Genomic DNA, 27,469 nt, shown 5'->3' on the forward strand with positions numbered 1-27,469 from the left:
AAATGTTTTATTTTTCTCAACTTTTGGACATTTCAACATAATAGTGTTAATTGCACAGGTGTTACCTACTCACTACTAGCTATGCCACATTGTTGGGTTGACTGGTAGAGATCTCTCTTAGAGATAAGTCCACCTTTGCTCACTTTGTATATGTTTAAGTTTAGAACTGTATTTAAAAGTGCAATAAAGAATATAATAATAAAAAAACGGTTATATACCAAAAAACACTTTTTACAATTTTTGCCTGTCTGTCTGTCGATCTGTTCTAATCTCTGAAATGGCTAGACCATTTTTGACGGGACTTTTATTGGTAGGTAGCTGATGTGATAAGGAGTAACTTAGCCTAAGTTTTATTTTTGATTTTTTTTTATTTTCGAAAAATAAAGTTAAATTCCACGCGGACGAAGTCGCGGGGACACCTAGTTTTAAATAAATTTAGACATTTCACTTGTCTCATGCACATCGATTATATCAAAACAGTATTAATAATAAATTATTGTACTATACTTGTATATATGGTAACCAATGGAGAGATATTTGTGGCGAGCCATTTCCTTAAAGGTAATGGACTTTTGAGTATTTTCCTTTAGAAATTTCAATAAGTGTACGTGGAAAATGAGTTTCTTTTCGTAGGTTTAAATAATCCTATTATGTTCCATAGCTTTATTTTTCGTGGTCAATCCCTAACAAATTATTATGATATTTTTTAGTTAAAAGTCGAGTGCATATATTATACCTATGTACTTACGTTATGTTACTTTTAAAGATAAATCTATTTTTATTAGTAGTCGCACAGTTCTCGAAATCGACCATAATTAATTTAAATTATAAATTTGAACATTCACTTATATTTGTCATTTAGTAGGACTATATAGACATATTACATTAAAGACAAACCACTAAATCTATTCTTAATTCTTAATCTATTCTCAATTTGATCACAGTCTTTAACAATAAACAAAAGAAGTGTGCGTCATGCGTGTCAAATACATTTATGGTAGTGTGTGTAATTTTTTTATTGATTTAATATAGTTTAAATAAATAATTTAAAAAAAAAAAGGATTTTCACTCCTTCTCTATATATTGTATAAGTGTGTGAAATTTCGTACTTCTCCCTCCGCATACAAGGTTTTTGCTTCTCGTATTAATATGTAGGTAGAGACTACTTATTCAGACATATATACATACAATAAATTCCTTGCTTATGGATTCATAGTCCGGAATAGTTTCAATCACAGATAACATATGGTTTCAATATACTCGTCCATTATTGATTATGGGTACCTAAAAAAGTACCAATGGATTGTTACTTTGTTGATCATACGATATATTGATAATTCTACCCCTTCATGAATTGTGAACGTAACCGTATAAAATACCATAATTTATGCACTATTCCAGGTTTTAATATTGGTAAAACTACTACTTCAGCTTTTTACATCCGATATTTTTTTCTTTATATATTTTTAATATTTTTGTTTTTCTAGTTGTAAATATAAATTATGTAATGATAGTTATGACGTATTTAGACAATTAAGGCCAATATAAAATATTTATTACATAATAAATGTATTCACAGCCATGTAGATTATGAGTGGTGTCACTACTAGATGGGTATGTTTCTCCAGGGTATTTTGTGTATATTTCCTAATGTATTCAGTCAAGTTATTTGTCATGGCCTGCTGCTCCTATATCGGCCTTGGGATATTAGTAACGACTGCGCTTTCTCGAATTACCTTCGATACGATTTGTCCTTCGGAATGGGCATGTCTGACACTGTCACTCTGGTTTGTGTTACTTTACAAAATTTATATTTTTTAATAATTTCTCTTTGAATATTTATTTGGTAAAAAAATGAAGATTTTAGGACTAAATATTTTCTGGTTCTTGATCCGTAACACACTTGGTCTTTACACTATATTCTTTATTGTAACTTTACGTGTAATGTACTTTTATGAAAATATGATTTAATTTATTATTAATAAAATTGATTTGCTTTTATATTTTATATCTCATTCATACATTTATAAACTTAAGAGCAACGCTCTTGTCGGTGGAGCTCTTGCCACTTTCTACGATCTTCCATCATACTCTTTAAGTTCATTACTCTTCATACGACATCAAGTCTCATAGTCTGCATATTTAATTTAGGTTTGTTTCTTATTTATATCAACTAGTATCTTCATATTATCTTCAGGTATTTCGTGAATTAACCGAGGTCGACTATGGATGTATAGTGGAAATTGTGACAGATGTTACCGATGTAAAATTACTGGTCGTGATACGTTTCCCTACTAACATTAATACAAACTGTATTGCTAATAGCGACGTTTTTATTGTGATCAAGAAAAACAAATGTCTGCGGCTTTGTGATCTAATTGGGAAGAGAGATGTAAATTCACCGTATTTTGTAATGTCAGTGAAAAGTAGGATACGATTTCGGTTCATGAGCAACAGCAGTTTTAATTCGGAATTTAATGTGAGTATACAAATAGGTATTTAAAATTAAACTAAAAGTTCAATTGGTAACGTCTCGAACGTTTTAGAATTTATTTGTAGGACACGGTATATCAATGGCAATTTGGAATCGATTATTGTTATGTTTTTTAATAATTATATATTTGCGATTTAGTCCAAGAAGTCCTTAATTCATATTAAATATTTTAGAGCAAGAGCCCACTATAGGGTTAAATAATGTACTCAGTAATACCTTTGACAAATAACTAAATTTGTCAATATAAATAAATGTCAAGAGTGTTTATTAAAATTGTGACTTCTATTTTGATTATATTACAGGCTAATGTATATCAAGTCACAGCTACCTCCGCTCGGAATAAACCTGCTACAGGGTGCAACTTCAGAAATGAAACCAAATGTGTAATTGGTGACGACGAATTTTGTTTTACCAGCGGCGTCGTTTGTGATGGCATCAAGAACTGTGGAGTCTCTGATTGGTAGGTTGTTTGCAAATTATAGATATTGGCACAAAATACAATACAATAAATATTAAAAAATAAACTGGCTTTAAGAAAAAATAAATTCATTTGAGTTTTGTTGCATTTGTCCCAATTATGAACTGGACTGTAGGGAAAAATATTCATACAAAAACTTGAAGTTCATAACCGGCTAAAACGTCTTGCATGAAAAATTATTTTTGATTTTATTGGAATACGGCTTGTATGCAATGAACACTAATGTGGACATTGCTAATAATATAAGTCAATGTCAGGATGAACTCCATTACCAGAGCAGGACATGTATAAATTACGATGATTATAGATTTTTGTATACCTAATGTTAATTTTTTTTTAAACAAAACGTAGTTATATTCATAATCCTGGACCATCTGATAGATCCAATTCAAACGAATATGGAAGTTACGGCGGCCTGAGCCAAACCTACTGGCGATGCCCTCACAATAAAGTACTATCCGTAGGGCGAAAGTTGGCCTTCAACCTATCCATAAATCCTTCCGCGGGTTTGGAGTGCCATCTGCACACGCCCACTATCTTCCGGTGAAGCTGTAAAGGCCAGCTGTGCCAACAGCATTAGAGCAATCATAGAAAAAATATTCTTGCAACGCCATTTAGTCCCAAGCTAAGCAACAACTCAGGTAAGCTTAGGACTAAATGGCCTTAATTAATTGTTAATTAAATGTTGTGTGGTACTAGACAATAGACATATGTTTTATAAATATTATACTTACATATTTATATATATGAAAACTTCCAGACCAATAATAACAATCATACTCATGAATACAAATTAATGTTTGTACGAACCCATAACCATCAGAAGTAGGGCGGTATGCTAAGCTACTAGACCACTGAGCTCGTCAAAATGATGATAAGGTTTCAAGAATCTGTCTTAGTACCTAATGGGGTACCACAAACAGTAAATTCGACAGCCTCGGTGGTTTAGCAATTTAACACACCGCTTTACTTCCGATGGTAACGGGTTCGATTCCTCCCACGGTATTCTCTCCCCCTGGACCAAAAGCTGAGTACCCCTTTGATTATATCTTAGTATTATCTGCAGGTTTGATGAACGTAAATCAGATTGCGGTTTACCAGTTGAGCACCTCGGGTATGCTCCAGTTATAGCCGTAGTAGCTGTAATTGTTTGTGCAATTATAGCAGTTGGTCACAAACTAATGCAGTATTTACCACCTACAACTGGCTCGTTCTTCATTTTCAACGCTAATGAAGACAACAGATTATGTATTGATACAGTGTTCATGTCTCCAGAGAACGACTCTTTAGAATCGCTAAAAGTGAAAAGAGCTTCACTCATACCGGTACGTTATTATGACGTATATTGTTATTTTGTGTTGTTTATAATTTACCATTCCCGCTATGTTAATAGTTTGTCAACAAACGGTGCTGGTTAGTTTTTTAAGTAACTTGAATTCAATAACTATAGCAAATAAATTGTTTTTACGTGAGTTTATGACAATAAAGAGTGGTGGCGAGAGTGCTTCCATGAATGAAATATTACTCGTACCAGCTGTTGCCTCTGACTTTGTCTGCGCAGTATTAGTAGGTACTTCGACTAGTCAATTTTATATCTATTATTATTATATTTACTTGAGAAGTTATTAATTCCATGCACAAACTTCTATGCACCCTCCTAAAATTTTTGTGTCAGGTACAAAAATAGCCTATAACTTTCTCAAACGTAACGAAAAAACATTTATAAATATCTATTAGAACATTAAAATACGTTCGCGTCTTATATATACATCTATACATATAAATACAATTGCGGTGTCTGTTTGTATTATTGGAATAACCGTTTTTTAGTACATGCACATGAATATAAATGTGGTACATATACCAAAAAAATACTTTTTACAATTTTTGTCTGTCTGTCAGTCGGTCCGTTTGTTCCCGATAATCTCCGAAATTGCTGGACCGATTTTAACGGGACTTTTTTTGGCAGGTAGCTGATGTAATAAGAAGTAACTTAGGCTACTTTTGTTTTAGAGAAATCCTTTTATTTTAGAAAAATAAAGTTAAATTCCACGCGGACGAAGTCGCGGGAACAGCTAGTGATTATATAAACGTTAATAACCATGTATCGTAAGTTTTATATGGTAACACAGATAAACTCACAGGCAGAATATAGTACTATATAAAATAAATTATTCATTTTTTAAAGATATCAAACTCTTCATCTAGCGTTAGAATCGAATCATTAAACCAAGTTCAAGAGAGCGAACTATCCAGAGTGATTACACAAAATGTACAGGATCAAAATATGATAGAGGTAAGTACATACTTTCTGTACCTATGCAATAAATACCTTTTTATAAATAGAGCATTAATCGTACATAATCATAGTTATTGAATATTTAAAACACTGTAATGAAAGAACGTTTGTTTAAGTACATTGTCCGGAATGTGATATAATTAACAGTGGTATTGATATTTCTCTAATTGTCATATGTTCTACGATATCTGTATACATAAGGTAATTAATCTACTTTGTTAAAGGTACCTATTTAAACTGAATAACATGGACACCAATTAAATTTATTGTAAATACAACTTATTACTAATTAATTATTAATTACTATCAGCAATGTCATTATGTTATCTGTGGCAATATCAACTATTTGACTGACGAGGTATATATCTATATGCAAATAAAATTTACATTCAATAGTAAAATACCCATTTCAATTTTTCATAAAAATACCGATATTGCTTTGGTACGCTTTCGGCCTTTTCGCCAATGTCTAGCTTCTAACAGTATTTTAATTCATAAGAACAGCAGAATTATCAAAGACGTCCCACTATGCATTCAGTGAAAGATAAAATACAGAAAAAATTGCGATGTGTGACGAGAAAGGAACAAACGTCAGATAGAATACATGTATATCACATATAAAAACAAATTCCACTTATACAGTACTGAAAGAATGGCTTTTAGGTTTAATTACGTAGCATAGAATTTCATTTTTATGTGGTCGTAATATATTCATATGGTACAAAAGAATTTTATAGGTTTAAGTACAATAAGTAAAATGCCTAAATTTCAGCAGTCATAATAGCTACAATGTCGCCCATAGAGTTTCATGTCTCGTTACAGTCATTTACAGGATAAAATTTTTATACATTGTATGAAATACTATTGTATTATAATTATTGATGAAGTATACCTACTTGGACAAAAATATGTAATTTTAGGTAAGACAAAACTTCCTAAATATCATGAAGTACCTAATAACGTTTTTTATGTTCCTACTTTGTGTATCTATATGGCTGTAACAATAAACGTTTCTAGATTTACACCTGCTATAGATATCAGTCGTAGTGTAGAATTCTAAATGACCCCTAATGAAGATTTCAGTCTCAAGTATAGACATACATTGAATATTTAGGTAAGATTCTTTATTTGTAAAACATGCGAGATTATATAAAGAGACTAGCTGAACCCGCCAACGTTGTTTTGCCATACAAAATTAAAATCTCTATTAAAAAATAGGGGTTGGTGATAAAAGGTTGAAAATTTAATTTAAGTTGTATTTTAATATCACATAATAAAAAATAAAAACAAAAATATACTGTACAAAATAAAAAAAAATTTGGTTATAAAAATTAGTTATAAACCTATTCTCAGACCTACTGAAAATACATATAAAATTTCATCAAAATCGGTCAAGCCGTATCGGAAGAGAAACCTTTGACACGAATTTTATATAATTACATATTAGATGTATGGTACTGCTTAAATTTTATAACCCTTGGTTGCATGCATGTGAAAGCATGTGATCTCTGGTGGTGCAGTACTACTCGCAACGGAATAGGTCGTGGACACGGCGGCGCGGGGCGCCGCGCCGCTCCATTAGCACATGAACCCGTCCCGGATCCCGCACACCGACATCGCTCCTCTAATTTCTTCTTCTAAAAATCCTAAAATTCTGGGTTACTTTCTAGAATTTTCGTTTTTAATTGAAAAATTGTTTCTCTCAATATATTGTCTTCACAGTCACTAACTTCGTGTTTTTCAGTTTCTACAGAATCCATACTCTGGGTTGATATTCTGGAACGTTACTGTGGCCGGAAACGTATTAATTTCCGTGTCGTATGGCACGGAATTCAATCATTACAAACCCAATGTCAGAACTGATTAATGGCTGAGAGAATCTTCACTTCCTCGATCATTTAGTAAATACTCTTACAATGGGTATGTTTGTGTTATCATTACAAGAAATACTTGAACTCGATAAAATATTATCTACCTATGTCAGTATTTATTACTGAAGTTTGAATGCGAACTGGGGATCAGTATTATGCCTATTAGGTTGTTTACATAGACATTAGGAACATTTCTAAATATTTCTCCGATTATTGTCTGTTGCGTAGAATGAATAATAGCATTTACTACTAACATTTGCACATTCCAAATCATACGTTCCTTTGCACATGGAACATTGCAAGAATATTTTTATTGGTAGCGCTTTCAAGACTTTGAAGACATTATGTTATTATTTATTTACAGCGAACTCTGTCATCCAATAAGGTAAGTTAAGTAAGTGTGAATATTGTGCTATGTATTTCATAAGTTGTACAAACTTATGAAATACATAGCACAAGATTCACAATAACTAGCCGTTGTTTCGAATCGCTACCAGATGGCGGTAAATCTCAATTATATTTTGTTAACTTGCATTCTGTCGATAACATGAGACATAAGATATGAAAAGTTCTAGCTCTTCTTTTAAACGTTACTAAATTTTAAACTGTATTACTAATTTTCTATTTAAGTGTATATTTAGCTCTTATGGTAAAGTATTACTTATTTAGGTACTATACGGGTTATTAGATTAGATTAAATTTTTACAATTTTTACAATATTATGCTATTTTCACGGTTTATTTCTTCTTGTCATTAACATAAGAGAATAATAGGTTGATATAATGAACTATTTGTTAACACTGTAACACAAAACATTATAGGTAGATACTATACATAAATGTCTATGAGATGAATTCTTTGAAGAAAACAGACTAACTCAATAGTCACAGACTCTTTTCTTTATTTTTATATTATGTAAGAATATATGTATAATATATATAGTTACTAATATATCTAAAGCTAAATTACGAAGTAGGTACGGTTAATATACAAAGTCATCCATCGAAGGATGTCACCTCGAATAGCGATAACTTGGAGCTTATGCAACAGAATGTAATGTAAACAATCAAAGCATTAATTAATATTATTATAATAATATCATACATCTGTTAGATATTCGTTAAAAACACTAAATTGGACATTGTAGATCGCCCCTTTAAGAAACCATATTGAAAATCATTTAATGATTGATTACAATTGATTTTTTTTTCTGACTACTCTAATGCTGTTGGCCGCAGCCTTTACAGCTTCACTGGACGATATTTTTGTTGCAGAATATCATTGGACGTACACTATTTTTCAAACATTTTCGAGATATGGTACAACTTAGAAATGGATCTGTAGTTCTCGATATCAGTTCTGCGGCCTAAATATTTCCATATTGAAGGTACTTTGCTTTCAATTAGTAAGTGTTCCAACAAAAGATTGATAGGGATCGATATACTTTTACAACAAGCCACAAGAAAGTGGGCTGATATGTCATCTGAACCTCGATTTTGGTGTTTGGTGGTTTTTCGACTTCGTCAATCAGGATGGACACAATATTAGTATCGCTGTATTACATACTGCTACTAGTGTCTATAATATTATCTATGGTACTAGGAATTAACTACGAAAAGGTGCATGATTTTATATAGGACCAGAAGTTAGAATTATATCAAAAATAATTTTCAACAGAATTTAAATTTTATTTCATTGCTTTTATGAGCCACTGTGTAAACTAGGGTGGTTTAAAACCTTATTATATATTTTAGAAGGTATATTCTTATTACGAAGGCATTAGCCACTGAATAGAAACAATTCGCAGCTGAAATATCGTGAAGTCATCTCTGTAACCCAGTCAAATTCCAATAATTAATTATTAATTTTGTCATAATTGCCTATTGTAGAAATACTCTTTCGATAATATCAATATAGACAAGAAGGCCAGTGTAATGGGTGTGTGATGGTATCAATGTTTCGTCGTAATCCGATACTTTTACGTCCGTATTCGAAAGAACGAGATCTATTTTTCGGGTTTGCGATAAATTGTGAGTACATAGCTCATCTATCAGTAACATCGGGACGGGGGAATCAGTATATGGAAACATGTCCATTTTCTTGATCACATACCCAGCTAACGCCACTATGATCAAAGTCGCCCACAATCAAATATTTATCGTGTGGTTTTAATAATAAATTAGCATTTAATTTTAATAAAAAATAATTACTAACTGTTGGAAAAAAAGAAAAACCCAAGTTTTGTTTGCACAAATATGTAATTGTAAGGGAACTCTATTTAGTTGATGCTTAAATGATAAAATGAGCCATAAATCCTCCACAGTGGAAATGAAAGTGAGGTAAAGCGTAGCGGATAGGTCTCTTAGTGTAGCAATTAAACCTCTCCTATTGGTCCCCTGTCCAATTCGAACGTGGATGGAAATTACCACGGCCTGAACCTAGGTGTGAACCCCCTAGCGGTGCCCTCAGACTAACTAGAGTCGTATCCGTCAGGCGGAACTTCATGCTCAACTGGTGCCATGCCAGCGTATACCGAAGAGCAATCGGGTGCCCCAATATATATTCATATTTGAAAAAATATAAATATATATTGGTGCACCCGATTGAACACAATGGTGTGGTACGATTTAGTTCAAATATGTCAGGAGGAATGTAGTTGTTTTAGATCTTAGTCTGCGTACTGATACTAAATAGTTATTATGCACTTAAATTAGACGTCTCAAATTTTACATAACATACAAATGAGATTAATTGTACTGTATTAATGATATGAACCCAAAAGTAGTTTCCTAGAAACGCTGATACACTGAATAAGCCAGTTGGATAAAATTTTCCATAGCCGTGTACCGTCGTCGATATGCATTCCTAAGCCGAGCGGTCATTAACGTAAGCGCAATATATACTATACTATGAATCTCAATATTGTATATGAAAGCAACGTAACTAAGGGAACGATTATATTAGAAGCTATAATTGGACAAATATTCACTATAAATAAACGTAGACCGGTTATGCAGTAAAATACATGAGAACAAAAGCGAGATTCGCTACTGTTAAGCTCAGTATTAGCAATGCTTTCAAAAATATTGCTAAATACTTAGAAAACAATATAAAATGCTCATGTCGCGGTGTTCCAATAACAACGAACTCCTCCAGAACGGGTTTACTGATTATTATTTATGAAATTATTTGTTCATATCGGGTAGAATCAGACAACTATTTTATTTTTCATACCTCTCAATGATATGAGTGGGTAACCCACCTCTAAATATATATATATTTTTATATAATGAATATATTTGAGACTGTATTGACTGGGATGAATACCGCCGAAAAATAGCCGTATGTGCATATTGAATAATAGCCGTAGTATGCTACGGTTGAAAAAATTAGCATATGTAAATTTAGACATATACCTACTGCCCATATTTTTGGATTATGATTTTTTTTTCATCCAACGTTAATAGTTTTATCAGTACTTATAAACTGGGCACATGCCCAAGGGCCCGCGACGGATCGGGGCCCCCTAGTACAGTTTAGTTCATACTCCATTACGAAATGACAACCGATCGATAGCTATTCTACTCTCGCCTGAAAGTCCAGTCTTAACGAATGCTTACCGACTACGGTCAATTTAAATAGTATAAAACAAAGTCGCTGTCACCGTCTGTCCATCCCTATGTATGCTTAAATCTTTAAAACTACGCATCGGATTTTGAAGCGGTTTTTTTTAATAGACAATGATTCAAGAGTAAGGTTTAAATATATATATACATATACACCCATGCAAATTGGGGACGAGCTACCAGTTTTTTTATAAATGTAGACATTTGAATCATGGCAAGGACTTGAATCCCTTTTGACTTTTTAAAATTATTTTTCATAGGGCCTGTAATAGGTGAAAGACGGCGCTGATTACGTCATCGAACTCGTACATCCAGATTTACAAACAGCTCTTTATAACTACAGATATGATATGAATGCCTAAACCACTGATATAAAATAAAAAAGCAGTTTATTTTTTAAATGTCAACCAGAAACCTACATTACGGCAATTTGATTTTGATAAAAAATAATATAACTTGCATTTATAAGTTTTATTTTCAATATGGATATTAGCTGATTATTCCCTTTTAAAATATTAAATTTAACATACCAGGTATCTATAAGCAGCTATTAAAAATTCTTGACAAGCATTACTCAGACCAAGTTTTCACAAGGTATTCAAGCTGCTGTATAGGGTTATAATCTTGTTTTGTAAAATGAAAATGTATTAATAAATGAGGCTATATTACACAATGGGCCCAAGATTGGCAAACCATGTGTAATTTCTGAATCCAAATAGCCAACATATAAAAGTTATCATAATCGAATATGTATCTGTCTTAGGATGTAACCCCTACTATAAGGTTTAATTATTAAAATAAAATTATTCACACGGGTAAAGAGTTTATTCTCAGAGTTTTAAATACAATAGTAATGCAAGAAAAAAATCACTGTTCATGTTCAATACAAATACTTGTTTAATGGATAAACCTAGGACTTAAAATAACTTCGTCAAACTCAGTATGCAACATATTAAAATAAAAGAGGCTAAGACTTAAAATAACTTCGTCAAACTTGATATGAAACATATTTAAATAAAAAAGAACTTTGAAAAACTTGATATGCAACAAATTTAAATAAAAAAAAAGGGCGAGATATAAAATAAAATTGCTCAGGATACTGGAAACTGCACGTTTTTTTAAATTCATCAACAGTATGACATAACAAAATTTTATTTCATTGCACAAACACTTGATTCTAAGAGATTTCAATTTAAATATCAATAAACATTTTAAGATTTCTTATAACTGTGTATATATATGTGTATATATATATATATAGCCTAAAGTTATGTAACCAAATCATGGAAGTATAAAGAATACAATATATTAAAATTTAATAATGACAAAAATATCACATCTCTGATCCATGATACCAATGCAGTTCCATATTAATCTTATCCTCCCCGCAAAAATTTTCAACAAGACAAAAAATTAGATGTTAATGTACATAGATCTTATTCAAAATGTCTGTAACAACATTAAAACGACATCATCAAGTTGACAGACAAGACAGTAAGTTGTAATAGATGTGTGGCACAGCTAGAATACACATGCACTACTTAGAGGGGGTGTGCCACACTACACAAATGCCAAGGAATTAGGCCTGGCTCTCATTAGTGGTTGTTTCAATGGTGGTGCCAGCAGGCTTAGTATTATTTTTCGGCTTGGCCTGTTGCTGCGGCAGAGGGGACGATGTAGTGGCCAGGGGTTCACCACCCTCTTGACCATTCTGACGTTGCCCAGAATTCTGCTGACCTGCCTGGGCCTGCTGTCCCTGAGCTGCTCCACCTTGGCCCTGTTGGAAGTTGCGTGGACGCATACGGCGGTATCCGCCACGGTTCATGGGGCCTGGACCACCACCACGGCGCCCCCCTCGGAAGTTACGACGGAAGTAGCTAGAATAGGATGTAATAAATTTATTGAAACAAGAAAATAATTAATCAAGTATATTAATTAAAATTGAACTGGGTGACCACCAACCTCCGCTGTGGTGGTGCTCCGCCCCCCTCCTGTACCTCATCACCCTGTGCGCCCCCCTGATTGGGCGGGGGCCCACGACGTCCCATACCACCTCTGCGTGGAGCGCCTTCACCGCCACGTCCGCCGCTTTGACGGGGGTAGTATCTGAAAAAAAATTATTTGTCATTATATTTCATCAATTATAATTGGGTATGCATCAGTATACATAGCAATGCAAATCGCATATTAATATTTTTTTTTGTTGGAACAACATAGGTTTATTTGCTAGCATGTCAGTTTGTAATGTTTAACGAAATAAAAGACAAAATTGCAACCCATTTTAATAATACAAAAGTCAGATGTAGGTTTCAATAAATACTGCTCTTCATACTAACTGGCGATGGAAGCCGCGACGTTTATCAGCTGCATAGGGCGAGCCTTTTACTGGCTCGCCTCCGGGTCCAGTTACTCCACACGCTTCATAGCCTTTCTCCCCGGCGACCACGGCAAACTCCACCGCCTCCCCGTCGCCGACCGAGCGCACAGCCTTGCGTGGATTGTTCCGGGCAATTGCTGTTTGATGTACGAACACATCCTCCTTAGTATCATTCCTGTAAATATTTTTATAATTATATAAATGTAATTGTAATGTTTTCCTACCATATGACTGCATTATAATATACCTGTTGATGAAACCATATCCACTCTTTACGTTGAACCACTTGACAGTACCCGAAACTTTCTCAGCTAGAAAAAAAAAAATAGCCATTATTATACAATAATTATAATAGATAATATAGATATAAAGCTCCTGTAGTATCAATAGAGGACTGGGAAAGACTACTAAATATTACATCAATATACCACCACTTCCACACCAAATAGTAAAAAAAAAAAATTGCCCGAACTCTGCATATATGTGTTTGACTTATTCGGCTTCAAGACTAACTAACTGAGGTTGAGAGCTAAAACGCTATAGACAGATGGGTGAACCTACTCATTGACCAAAGTAACTTTAATTTGTAGTGTTGTAACAAAAGCAAATTATTTTGCTTTAATGTTAATTGCATTTCATCTAAATATTTAAAAATCGCTTAGAATTAGGGCCATGAGACTAACTAACAAGAATGTTCATAATTGTTTTCTGAACAGATGATTCTTCAAAATTATACCATATGTAGGTAGGTCACAAAAGTTTTTCAGTCTCCATCAGTAAACTAAATTTCAATAAGTAATTCAATTGAAATTATATTACCTATATTCAACATTTTAAATTATAAAATAGAAGAATCACACGTATGACGCTTCAACAATATATTTAAATAAAAGACGCAATCATTGCAGGTGGCTGCGAATGTTGAAGTGAATTCGAGGTGCATTATGACGTAGTTACTGAGCAGGACGCATCTCCGGTATTGATTTGTGTCACACGATGCGTCCCTGGGTGGTGCTGCTGGCGGGGTCAACATACGATCAATAACTTAAAACTAGGTCATCCCGTACTAATATCTATATACTATATAATATTTTCATAAAAACCTGCGCGTACAAGGTATACATAAATAATTAGAAATAGAGAACAGCGAGATTTTTAGATTTTGATACCATGTGCTTTTACTAACAAGAGTGCCGGTCGCATAAAACTAAGATGGCGCACTCACCGATGACCTGCTTTTGTTTAGCCGCCTTAGCTTGTTGCGGTTGGGCTGGTTGTTCTTGCTGCTGCTGCTGCTGCTGCTGCTGCTGCTGCGGCTGCGGCTGCGGCGCCTTTTCGGTATCAGCCATGGTGTAATTGGCGAACGGCGATGGTGGCTAGATGGTAAAAATCTCCACGACCTCTCCTCGATGTTCACTAGTCCTCTCTGATCGTTACGATTGACAAATGTGGCTTGTAGCTTACTTCACTTTAGTTGGTTGGTATAGATTTTAATGTGGAAGGGGAAATAGGGCTGCACCTAATATTATTTGTATCGACATTCTACATATTGTATGTAAATATTTATACTTAGGTTTATAATAATATTAAATATACATTGTATTATCATGAATTAACAAATATTTTGGTTTATGTAATATAGAGATCATATCATCATTGTTGTCTACAGAGTAGACAACAATGATGATATGATCTGACGTTTTGTATTTGCTTGAGTTCTACAATACAGTTATGTATCCGTCCGTAATACGATGTTTCCGTTCGGCCCCTAAGGGTTTTTTAATCGTTAAATAAAAAGCAGCAATACTTAAAAATTATAACGATATTAATGAATAGCATAAAATTAATGCTAATGTTAGAAAATATTCGTGTTTAAAAATATTACGAAGTACTTTTGAACTTGTGCAGGATCATCATCATCATCATCGCAGCCCGGAAGACGTCCACTGCTGGACATAGGCCTCCCCCAAAGATCTCCACGATGATCGGTCCTGCGCTGCGCGCATCCAATGCCTTCCAGCGATCTGGACCAGATCGTCGGTCCACCTTGCTGGAGACCTTCCCACGCTGCGTCTTCCGGTCCGTGGTCGCCACTCGAGGACTTTACTGCCCCAACGGCCATCTATCCTACGAGCTATGTGCCCTGCCCATTGCCACTTCAAAGGATAGGATTGTGCAGGATATTTCCTATAAAATATATATTTTTTTACTTTATAATGCATAATTGACCGATCTAAAGCATTGAAATATTGGCATAAACTAAAAAAATAATTTTAATGGTAATCTCATATTGTGAGACATAATTATATGAGTAGGTATCATGTTTATTGTTTACCCAGAGATAAAGTTATTATGTTTCTTAAAATTTTAATTAAGCTGTAATTATTTTGATACAATTTGTCGACATCGATGAACCAGTATCGATTTAAAAGCATCTTGTTTCTTGAAAGTTGGTACGTACTGCTAGTTAGCGGTTATACGTGCGTTTTTTTTATTATTATTAGGGCTTAGATACAAGTCTTTTAAGCCAAATCTTGATTACATTCGAATACTCTTCTTTGTTATTATGTTTTATAGCTCTGCACTAGACTGCTCAACAAGGCTTATTTATGATCCTTTAAAATATAAGTATTCAATCATACTTCTTCAAGTATACCAGCCAGTCTGAACATGATTTGCAAATGTCGCTCACATTGTAATAAAAATTACAAGAACATTTAAATTTACATATAAAGAAACATTATACACAAAGCTATATATTAAATAATATTAGTAAAATTATCAATAAAACTTAAGTTCTTTGTACTTTTCTTATAATGACAATTATTTATATATGGGAATAAATTACAATTCTAGTAGGTAATTGGTAATATAGTCCAGAATGCAACGGGTAATGCTTGGTGACTACAAAAATGTCACTGACAAATGAGTAGTCATTGAATGTCAAAAGCTAGTAGTGTATTTTGCGTCGGCATAAAAAAAATATATAATTGTATAATTACAGTTACATAAAGTTTTTAATACACTTTAATCGGTAACTATATGTTTACGTTATTTATCAATGTTAAAGCACATAATATAACATATCTTTCAGCTGTGAATATACTACAATTGTTTTCTAATTTTATACATTCATTTCATTTCATTAATGGGTCATAATATGCTGCTTGAACATTTAGGCATTTAAAGTATACAGTGGGGTTGCCAAATTAATAGGCAGTCACATTATTTATAATTTTTGTTCTTCAAGTGGTTTTGATTACGTTTAAGTGGTAATAGTTTTTTTTGCTAATATTATTATGTTCACCGTGTCTCTATAACTCAAATTTAAAGTGTATTTCAAGTCTGAGAGATTTGTTTATTTTGTAAATATATTTTAATAACGAGAGAGACACATAGTCGTTAACACGTGTAAAAGTGAAGTGAGCAAATGAGTAATATTTTACTATAATTAAAATTAAAGTATGGACCAGATTTTAGAACAATTTTAATTTATTTTATATTTGCAGCTTTGGCTATGGGGATGAGGGGTAGATTTGACTCTGAGAAAAAAATCTGAGGTTGAAACCCTTCTTCTACACACAAATCACTCTCAGAGGAAGATAGCATACCTGGCCGGCTTATCTAAGTCTGCTGTCAATAAAATCAAGATAAATTTAGACCAAAATCCGCTACTTTCGCACAAAAGAAAAGGCGAATGTGGCAGAAAACTAATCAGAACAGCATGTTCCAATAGGAAAATTCGGGATATCTGTTTGCAAAACAGAAAGAAAAGTTCTGGATTCTTTACTCAGATAGTAGAATCTGGAATATGTGTTTCTAAAATGACTGTACAGCGAATATCTGGTTTATAAAATCATATATACAAAAATTATAAATTGTTTCTATATTTTTTTGTTTCTCAGACAAATTAACTTTTGAAATTCTGGCCAACAAAAGCAAATTCGTGAGGCGGCATCTAGGTGAGAAATTTTATCCCGATTGTATAGTGAATCACTTTAAAAACCCTGTAAAAAAAATGCTCTGTCATTAGCACAAATGCAGTTGGGCCCTTCTATATTGTTCAGTGAACCATGAGACAGGATCAAATCACGAAATACTTTTAAGAACAATATTGTTATTGGAAGATAATGCCTTTAGAAAAATTCTTTGAACCCATTGTAAATTATGTATTGATATTGGAGGTATACAATTTTCAATTTCCATAGAATTATTAACAGTAGAATGACACACTAATTACAACACTACTACAACATATTTCAGACCTATTTTTTGTATCACATTTAATATTCTCAATTATGGGGTGTGAGGGAAATTTAACAGAGTAATTATAGTGATGTCCAAGTAAATACTGTAGAATAGTAATATATTTTTAATCTAGACAAAATAATATAAAAACATGTTTAATACAATTATATAGATAAGTGATATGGATACATCAATATGAAAACAGACAAGATGACAAAATACTCTCTTTTCCAATATTAAAATATACTTCATCTGCCATACGATCCATCTAGTCATCAATTGCAAACCTCATTCTTACTTGGGTCACTAGCATTCATATAAGCTAAACTACTTTAGGCAAAATTACATCTTCATATGCTTTTATACAGAATATAAACACCCCAGAAAATATCAGTGAAAAATCTCCAAATATTTATGCCTCTCTTTTTGACACACATGTATTATATGTATATTAAATTTGAATTTATTGTTTTTCACTTCCATTCGTCTGTGTTCATAGTCATCTCACTATTTACTCCTTTTCCTGCCATATCATCCTTCACAGAGTCCCTCCATCTCTATTTCGGCCTAACTTTGCCCTTATAACCATTCACATTATATGAATTTTTTTAAATATTCTTTTCCTTCTTATGCATTCCATGGCCATACCATGGCAGACACTTACTTCTCAACAATGTCAGATCAGTAAACCTTACCATAGAGAGGACAAAGTTGTTCCCTACATTGTACTTTTATCGTTAAAAGTTTTACTTTGATTTGCTGATTATATGAATTCTTGGGTTTTATTTATGACTAGAAACTATTAATATTTTTTTATTCTCTGAAAAGTAAGAAAAGTCCCATTACCATCTAGTTAGGTTAGATACTTCAGGTTTCATGAACTGGCAAGATCCTCAACTAGTACATTTCATGTTTATTATTCATAGCATATATAAATGTTGTATATGTCTAATATATTTAATATATTTATAATTAATATAAGAACAACTAACAATACAGACATTCATCTATTAACAAATAATTGATTAATTGATAAATACATCATGTATATTAAGTAATTAATATGTGATATATTTAATAATATTGTGTTTTATTAAAAGATTTTACATAAAGTATCTTAATTTACCTGATATTCATGTCTTAATAGTTTAAATTACTTTCTCTTGTACAATTTAAACAATATTTTATCAAAAACTTTTAAGGATTACAGTGTTGTAATCTCAATAAAAATTGTTGAATCTCTTATTAATTGACACTAACTTATTATTATTTTTGACATTGTTTCAGCTTAATGTTCAAATAGAAGGCTTGTAAGCAGGACATGAAAAAAGACAGCTCAATTCATGTCCAGATTGGATGATATTGTATAAATGGCATAATGGTGTACAAGAAAAGAAAAGCATATTTTTTTGAGTTACAGTGGCTGAGGAGAAGAGCAAATGAAGCTACGTGAAAGCTTGTTAGTTTAAAATAATGTAATACAATAGTAAACGAGTTGTCACTTGTATATTTTTATAATAATAAATAAATAACCCTGGACAAGTACCACAGCGCCATCTAGTCCCACTCTAATCAGAGCTTCTGTTATGGGTACTAGACAGCTGATATAAATTTTTAGATATATTTTTTACACACGCATAATATAATAATAATACATATTACTACTCAAGACAATTCACACAGCGCCATCTAGTCCCAAGTTAAGCTATCTAAAGCTTGTGTTACGGGTACTAGATAACTGATACAATTACATAGATATATTTTTTTTTTCGTAAATATATGTATATTATATATAGAAAACACCCAGACCGATACAAACAATCATACTCATGGATACAAATGGAGCGAGGAATCGAACCCGCGACCATCGGGCGTAAAGCGGTGTGCTAGACCGCTAGACCACCGAGGTCGTCATATACATAAAATATACCCAGATCGATACAACCAAAATAAATATAATATAGATTTTTTAAAGGCAATATGTTCTACTTCTACTTATATTTCTTTCACTATAAAGAGTTATTCTTATTATCATTAATTCAAATATTACATGTGGAATCATTGTATTTTATTCACTAATGTTAATCTTAAGAATACTGTCAGTATACTTTTCCTCCTTTGTATATATGACTGTATAGAATTTAAGAATAAAAATAAATTATTGAAATATACTTTTTGGTAGGCAGGAATATGACTGACGTACCCGCCCGTACAAAATGTAAGTTTTCGGTGCACCAGTGGAGTATGATAGGATTAGTCGTGGGAAATTGCGGAAAAATATAGTAAACAAGGTTCCATCATCATACGTTGATTGCACAAATCGATTATTACTTTTTTTGAAGCAAATAGCAGCACAATGGGGGTCGCTGTGACGCGACAGAAGCGCCACTTTGCAGATACATACTCCCGCTAAATTACAAATATACAAACCTTGGCTGCAAATATACTTACAGATCAACGAAATAACAAGATTATGATTATTAATAATGAAATGTTTATGTGGTTACAGGTACATACTCACCCGCTAAATTACAAATATACACACCTTGGCTGCAAATATACTTAACAGCGAAATAACAAAATATGTAATTATTAGTAGTGAAATGTTTAAATGGCGTAACCAATGAGTATGAAGTCGGGTCACTTAGCCATATGGTGCATCAGGAGTTAAGCTCTATGGTTTTTTGAAGTGTGGACGTCGACCGGACGTTTTATAATCACGTGTTGCTTCAATTCCGGACGACTAAGATCCTATGCCATCCTGTAATTTTACCTTATTTTACGTATCAACCAAAACATGCAAATGAAGCTGCTGGGCGGCTGGAATAGGTAACACTGAGGTCCATCTTCATAAGAGTAGAATGCTTTAACTTATACTTTCAATAATACTTTAATCTAGTTCTAATATTATATTATCTAAATTAATATATTTAATACTTTTTTATAATATATATAGTTTCTAAAAGCTATAAGTTAGTACTATTTATTAGTTGTAATAAATTTCATTCCACACGTCTCTTTTTCTTTAATTTATCACCTGTAGGGGAAGAAGGGTGAATGGCGTTCACTTAAGGAAAACATGGTGTATTTTATAAATTATTTATTGCAAATCAAAATTAAGAAAAGTAACAAAATCTTTAATTATCGAGTAACCAACAATTTAAAAACAAAAGCATATAACTTTATTCTACTAGTAGTAGGAAGACATTATATAAAAAAACATGTTGAGCTGCATTGCCCCTGGCTATGGGTAATGCCGCTCAGGGTACGGGGGCTCTAATAACCAGTAAAATATATGAATTAAAGAAATATTCATAAGATCAATCTTATATAATTAAAGTAAAATCTACAATCCCCAATTATCCCCATTTCTACGTAAAATTAGCCTTTTTCAATTGAATAAATATAGTACAGGCATGTCATAGCAACTTCAATTATTGTAATATAATATAAAATAATAATTATTATTAGAGGTAAGACAAATTAGATATAAAAATATTTTTATTCTTGGATACATAAATCACATATGTATCTATCTGCGAATCCCACCCTGAACATGTAGCATGAGCTCACAGTCCGCAGATGGTGCAGCGATACCAGAATTCATATTTTTTCCAAATTCCTGTTAAGTAATACATTTGTTATAATTTCTATCATCCACATTCATTTTGTCGTCACTGTCATTGTCGCAAAGGCGCTCTTTATCTCCACTATCTGAAGAATTTTCATGTAAATTTTTGTTTAAGATTTTTGTATCATGTTTTTTTCTTTCTTTTGGACAAACTTATTTTAATCATACTTTTAGCAGATTGAAGGTCTTTTTCGGTATTTTCGGTCTAACAACTTTAGCGGCGATCCTTTGACGTTTTCTTAGCAAATCTACAACAATAAAAAAATAAGTCACAAAGGAGTAATGGCGCTCAGGTGAGCAGTATAACCCTCAACCGGTCGTTTTGTAATTAATTAGAAATAAAAAAAAAATAATGTGCATTATTAAAAAAATATTGCATTACCATAAAATAGAATAGTTTGATTATCAAAAAAGTATACTTAATAATTAAATAAGCATTAAAATTTTAGACTTACCGCCATAAAACACGTATGCAAAAATTAGATCAGTATGGCCGCAAACGAAAATCCGCAATTCACGATCACATGACGCGAGCTGAATGTCTGTTTGCATTGCTGTCTTTTAGAGGCTACCTATCCTCGTGCTTTAAGCAACGTGGCGTGTTGTAACTCTATCAACATTCCATGGTGAGCGCTATTCCACCTCGCTACCCTACTCTTAATTAGACATTACCGATTAAATTAAAATTATCCATTTCAAATATATATTATATTATTACTTATATAAAATTATATATTGTCGTCACCAACGTCACGCATACGCTGGAAGAGCAGTGGTAGTAATAGTATACCACTACCACTGCTCTTCCAGCCAGTGGTAGATGATTGGAACTTGTTAGGTCAGTTAGCCCATCAACGAATTAACACTAGGAATTCATGCTCATGTTAGCACAGATGGGTGCATTAATCCTATTCTACTTCGTTTAACCTCATTCTTCCCGATTCTACTCTATTCTTCTATGATATGTTTTAATTAATTATATTTTTTACCTATATATCTTACTTACTTAATTGGACCAGTCAATCACGAACTTTACTCTCTGCTACGATTAATTTTTATTTATATAAGATAAATAAATATTTTCATTACAGTTATAATGTTCAATTAATTTCGGGGTTTCCAATTAGGTTACTTAAGATTTTATAAAAAAGATGGTGGGCATTTCATACCTATTTTTTATAATTCGAAGCGAGACAATGAAAGGTACTTTTTGAAAGTTCTTGTTTTAATAATATGCAGTCATTACTTCCTCAGAGAATTTTTATTAATATTTTAAAATCTTTCACATGTATTACATCTAAAATCTTTTTTTCTTTAAACAAATATCACAACAAAAAATATGCCATTTTAGTACAAGTAGCAGTACTAAATATTTCAGAACACCTAACATCATACAAAATGTATGAATAAATATTATTATTCTTTAGTTGTGCAATTTGATGATTTTGCGCAATTACATAAAATTGTCAACAGAGTAGATTTACTTTTTACACTATTATTTAGTTCATTACACAGTGATATACCATCTAAACCTACATTAATATTTCCATCAGTTTTCTGAACAAACTGTACTGGAATTGACTCTCTATTAAAATAGAAATAGAGTTTCCCAGTAATTTCATATTGTGGACTTTCTTGAATTTCAGATGATTTCATTGTTGTCGTGGTTATACTAATTCGTTTGTTAATATCAAACATATAATTACCATCATTGTAGGTACTGGCTGACGGACTGGTATCATTACTATAATTTTCTTTTAGATTATCAATTTTTGTCCTGATGGTTAGATTCTCATTGTCAGAGCTATTATCATAGATGAAGTCATTATTACGCAATAATTCATTACCAGCCACTTCACTAACAACAGTGTCATTGGAATATTCTTTAACTATTACTTTTGATAGTTTAATATCATCATCTGGATATAGTGTGCGATTATTAGTTGCAGTCTTTATACTATTAAATTCCGTAAGTTCTTCTTGAACTTTGTCTTTAGTCTGTGTATCGTCATATTTAATTTTATTGGCTGGATCTTTAATATCTGTATTTTCAGTTGAAGTTTCTGCTTGCAATATGTCTTTTGGAGCATCAGTGAGAGTGAACCCAACAGTATTGATTTGTGTTATAGGACTATTAGTCGACGCAGTAAAGAAAATATCTCTATTTTTGTTAGAACTTTTGTCATACGTTTTAGTATATTTTCCTAGATATTCCTTTTCTGTCATATTTTCAATTTTTATTGGAGTAACAGAAAATAAATTTTCTTCTTTCGTATATTGGGTACTAAAAGTGTCACGTGGGCTTGTTATGTTGTCTTCATAATATTGTGCTATCGGTTCTACAGTTGACGTTAATGTTTCTCGATTTTCAGAATCCTGGTTATTCGAAGTGTTCATTGACGTCGACCTGGTAGATATTGTCTTACTTTTATTATTCGAAACAGAGTGTGATTTATCAAAATCCTGACTAGTAGTAGTTTCATCTTTGAAATTTGTATTCTCTGTTGTAGTAAAAGATAATTCATCTGATCTATTGAAATTCAATGAATTATTTTTTAACATAGGTATTGCAGTTATTATTTCATCAATTAGATCTTTTTGAGCTGATTTGTATTGAGGAGTATTTTTTTTGGGTAATGACATTTTTATTTCATTTAAACTTTCTTTCACGATACTAGCTGGCTGACCACACTTACTTTGAATTTCGATCATAATATCAGAATTCGACATATTATCATATTTTTTAAATTTATTATCTCCCCAAATTTCTTTTAATTTAGTGATGTTATTATTTTGCCTTGAGTAAATTAATATATGAAGATCTATGCACTCCAACAAATTCTGTTCGATTAATTTAAAATCCTTGGTATCAAATTCCTTTACAGAAGATCTAGGATTTACAGTATCTTGTACAGACACATCTAGATAAAGAGGGAGTTCACCTGGTTGAGTGTTTGAATTGTGTACAATATTTGCTTTTAGCTTATATTTTGGACGACCATTACTTTGCGCGTTCACATCGTTTTCGGCGTGTCGTTTGAATGTAGGATTCAAAATAAAAAAAGGGTGATAGACGAATGATACTCTTTCACTAGGAACGTGTTCTGCTGGTTCATAATAAACGGCAGTGTCTCCGTGTTGAAAAGCCGGTTTGATTTCGGACCTTGGCATCGATATTGGTTTCATACTATCGTTTGTTGAGCAAACACAATCTGGCCGCCATATATTGTTGGCACCGGTGAATCTGAAATATATTTTAAATAGTTATTGTAATTATTATAAATAATTAGGTAAAGGTATAAAACATATTTTGAACTTTTGCATGAATATGTTTTACTGTGTCGATGGATGATTAGATATATCTTTATCTGAATTTAATTGCAACATATATATACCAAAAGGTTACAGAATTAAATATAAATACTAAAGTTTTAAAAGGGTTTACATAGCTACCAACATTTATTCAATTATTTTCCACTGAAATGTTCTTTATACTGCCTTTATTAAGAACACTATAATATAGGATAATATTTAGATTAAAAATACAATATTTAGAGATTTACTGCTATACTACTTTTTTATTATTTATTACTAAGTAGGTATATGTATAATATAATGATTACTTTAGATATTTATTCCGTAAAATTGGCTAACTGCCTAACATTCATAATACCACAGATAAAATAATAATACGAAAAGTAGATTAATGGACTAATTTTTAATATTTTGTTTGGGTATTTATTAAAAATATAATGACATAAATCTTATTAACTTATATTAGTTTTAGAAGTAATAAGGTTAGAAAGTTTATGGCTAATGTAAATCATCTACAAAATAACCAAAAGTAATTACATAGTTATACTAGTTACAAAAAGCAAACATCCTAAAAAAGTGGTAATCATTGACTATAATGATAAAAGAGTACTACGCATATCACAAAATATAAAATATTTGTGTCACGCAAAAACTGTTCAACGGATTTTTATGAAACTGTAAAGTCATTCCTATGGCTTATGCAACAGAATAACATAAAGGCTATATTTTGCATTAAAATTTTACGCGGGTGCAACCGAGCTAGAAAATAATATAATTTACCAAAATTATATAGTTTACTTATCGAATTGAACTACCGGATATATCTAATAATATTTTTTGCATTTATATTTTGTACCTAATCATCGACAAGAAAGCGGCAGAAAAAGAGGATTATAGTCATAGTGTTACAAAAAAATATATAGTATTTATATATAAAATTTAAAAAAGTAGTGCATTAAATTTTAGTTATCTATTTTATCTTATATTTACCAACTAAAATATACATTAGTTATTACAAATAATGTATAAATAGTACTTGGTAAAATTATATTATAAAACTGTAACGTTTTATGTAATCGTGGATCTATTGTATCGAGATAATAAAATAATGTACTTACAACGATTCGCAATAATCAGTGCAAGGTTGCAGCACTGCTGTTGCAGTCGTCGCCGCTGTTATCAAGACAAGTCTGTACATTTCTAATGAGCACTTCGCACAATGGACGAATGCACTTTATGACTTGGTAAACTCATTAAGAGAGCCAAGTATTCACCACGGTTTCGCCGCCAATCGGTCACAACGTTAACGACAAATTACTAGAACGGTAATTTCAATTTCTTCATAATACATGCATCAGCTATTTGCTACCGAACGGTGTCGCATGACGAAACGTGCCCAGTAAAAGGTCGACGTTGATTGTTTTGCAATCGATGTGCATTGTCCCACGAAAGAGATCATCTTTCATGCATTACCCTAGTGTGGTATTTATCGTTTCAAGATCAATTATGTATGCTCACCAGGCCCGCGTTAATGTGCCGATAATTAAATTGAAACAGTTAACTGAACTTGTAAACTATTTAAACAGCATTAGGTACCTGTATCATATTAAAAGTATACTTATTTCAAAATCCAATTATACTTTAGACATGATTATAAAATTAATGTTTCTTGAAAATAATTAGACAAACACTTATTAGATATATCTACGGTAAACATTTAACGAGTGTGAAAAGATTTTTAATAATAGGTATTGCACATAGAATATACAAAATAGTGTCTTCTACTATAGTTTCAAATTACACACAAGTTGTTTTTTACTTCCCTAGATGAGTGGAGTCGTATTGTGTAGGTACATTACAATATTATTTCATTATTCCACTTATAATATCGCATAAGTGGAATGATTCAAATTATGACATTGAATTGAATTGAATGGACAATTGAATATACAAATTTATAGTAATTTGAAATTCAAGTAGGCCTTCCTTGATGTGAAGTCGTAATCGTTGCCTATATATAAGGACAGTGTACCACAGACATCACTTTATTATATCATTCTTCTTCTACCTTGCTATTCCTGGGAACTAAGTTACCATGCCATATTTTCACTGCCATGTTTTACAATTCAACTGATTTTAGTCAGGCAGCACAAAGGAAGCTGTTGGTGGCTGAAATAAGTAAATAATTCGAAATAATGGGTAGCAATCGTATCCCCAGTCTTTATTATCTTTACCTACCCTGTAAGATACTTGGCTTGAAGATACATTTAAAGAACAAGTATTTTTAGTCACGGAGATTTTTTTGGTACAGGTAGGTATCACCTGAATTCAATATTGAAAATGTCAAAAAAAATTAAAATTTAATAATACACTTAGCAATACATTTCATGTATACCTTTACATAATCTTGTTTATATTCCAGCTGTTTATTATAATGTTTATATGATGATAAGTAAGTAATGAAAGAAAAATATTTTATATCAATTTTAATGTTTAAATTCAACCTCGACCTAAACCAATTCGCACTTAAATGATTTTATGTAATATTTTAAATGAAATCCGTAGAGATTATATTTAATAAAATAGGCCATTTAAAAGTATAGTACTTAAGTAAGTACTATACTTTTATATACGTATTAATAAGTATTAATACACATTAAAACTAGTGAATTATTTGTGATTTATATTTAAAGTTATCCTATATTGAAGAGTATTAATATTTATTAAGTCGGTTTAACTGAACTGCATACGTACCTATATATGCATATATGCATATACCTATTATCTTTAAATAATACTTGCTGTACCCGCGACTTCATCCGAGTGAAATATAAAAAAAAGTTAATAAGAAAAACTTTTTAAAAGAAAAGTTACTCCTTATTACATCAGCTACCTGCCAATAAGAGTTCCGTCAAAATTGGTCCAGCCATTTCAGAGATTAGCCGGAACCGACTGATAAATTTACTAATAATTTTTTAATTAATCAATACGGTAAATATACCAAAATACCATATTTTTTTAAATTTTTATCAATCGATTCCGGCTTATATGCATATCTATAGTAAAAAAACGGTTATTTCAGTATTTCTAACAGACTCTCCAATTTTATATGTATAGATGTACCATTGAT

The 27,469-nt window shown here is 31.9% G+C and overlaps 3 protein-coding genes and 1 long non-coding RNA gene across 7 annotated transcripts; 2 read left to right on the top strand and 2 right to left on the bottom strand.

Annotated features, from left to right (window-relative positions):
* The first annotated feature begins 1,589 nt into the window (after positions 1-1,589).
* LOC131855110 (uncharacterized) lies at positions 1,590-6,168 on the top strand. Of its 2 annotated transcripts, none has more exons than XM_059206338.1 (6): positions 1,590-1,787; positions 2,198-2,479; positions 2,797-2,954; positions 4,039-4,297; positions 5,161-5,272; positions 5,771-6,168. In XM_059206338.1, the coding sequence occupies exons 1-6, from the start codon at positions 1,611-1,613 to the stop codon at positions 5,890-5,892; spliced, it is 1,110 nt and encodes a 369-aa protein (XP_059062321.1). In that variant the 5' UTR covers positions 1,590-1,610; the 3' UTR covers positions 5,893-6,168. The 2 variants fall into 2 exon arrangements, with proteins under 2 accessions (XP_059062321.1, XP_059062320.1); XM_059206337.1 differs by having other exon boundaries at positions 5,161-5,268; positions 5,496-5,899.
* Positions 6,169-11,571: 5,403 nt separating this feature from the next.
* LOC131855100 (Y-box factor homolog) lies at positions 11,572-14,601 on the bottom strand. Its single transcript, XM_059206322.1, has 5 exons — positions 14,371-14,601; positions 13,393-13,456; positions 13,105-13,320; positions 12,731-12,874; positions 11,572-12,645 (listed from the first exon to the last, which is right to left on the bottom strand). Exons 1-5 carry the CDS (start codon positions 14,492-14,494, stop codon positions 12,348-12,350), a joined length of 846 nt encoding a protein of 281 aa, XP_059062305.1. The 5' UTR covers positions 14,495-14,601; the 3' UTR covers positions 11,572-12,347.
* Positions 14,602-16,089: 1,488 nt separating this feature from the next.
* On the top strand, positions 16,090-20,286 carry LOC131855107 (uncharacterized). Of its 2 annotated transcripts, XR_009358093.1 has the most exons (4): positions 16,090-16,179; positions 16,655-17,107; positions 18,681-18,868; positions 19,903-20,286. It is a non-coding gene; the product is annotated as an uncharacterized LOC131855107 (long non-coding RNA). The 2 variants fall into 2 exon arrangements; XR_009358092.1 differs by lacking the exon at positions 19,903-20,286 and having other exon boundaries at positions 18,681-19,750.
* Positions 20,287-22,321: 2,035 nt separating this feature from the next.
* On the bottom strand, positions 22,322-26,217 carry LOC131855109 (uncharacterized). 2 transcript variants are annotated; one of them, XM_059206336.1, is made up of 3 exons: positions 26,145-26,217; positions 25,458-25,935; positions 22,322-24,268 (listed from the first exon to the last, which is right to left on the bottom strand). In XM_059206336.1, the coding sequence occupies exons 2-3, from the start codon at positions 25,535-25,537 to the stop codon at positions 22,441-22,443; spliced, it is 1,908 nt and encodes a 635-aa protein (XP_059062319.1). In that variant the 5' UTR covers positions 25,538-25,935; positions 26,145-26,217; the 3' UTR covers positions 22,322-22,440. The 2 variants fall into 2 exon arrangements, with proteins under 2 accessions (XP_059062319.1, XP_059062318.1); XM_059206335.1 differs by lacking the exon at positions 26,145-26,217 and having other exon boundaries at positions 25,458-26,081.
* Positions 26,218-27,469: the final 1,252 nt, after the last annotated feature.

The sequence above is a fragment of the Achroia grisella genome, unplaced genomic scaffold (genome assembly GCF_030625045.1).
Source record: "Achroia grisella isolate CSIRO2021 unplaced genomic scaffold, CSIRO_AGI_Agris_v1 utg1304, whole genome shotgun sequence".
NCBI lineage: Eukaryota > Metazoa > Arthropoda > Insecta > Lepidoptera > Pyralidae > Achroia > Achroia grisella.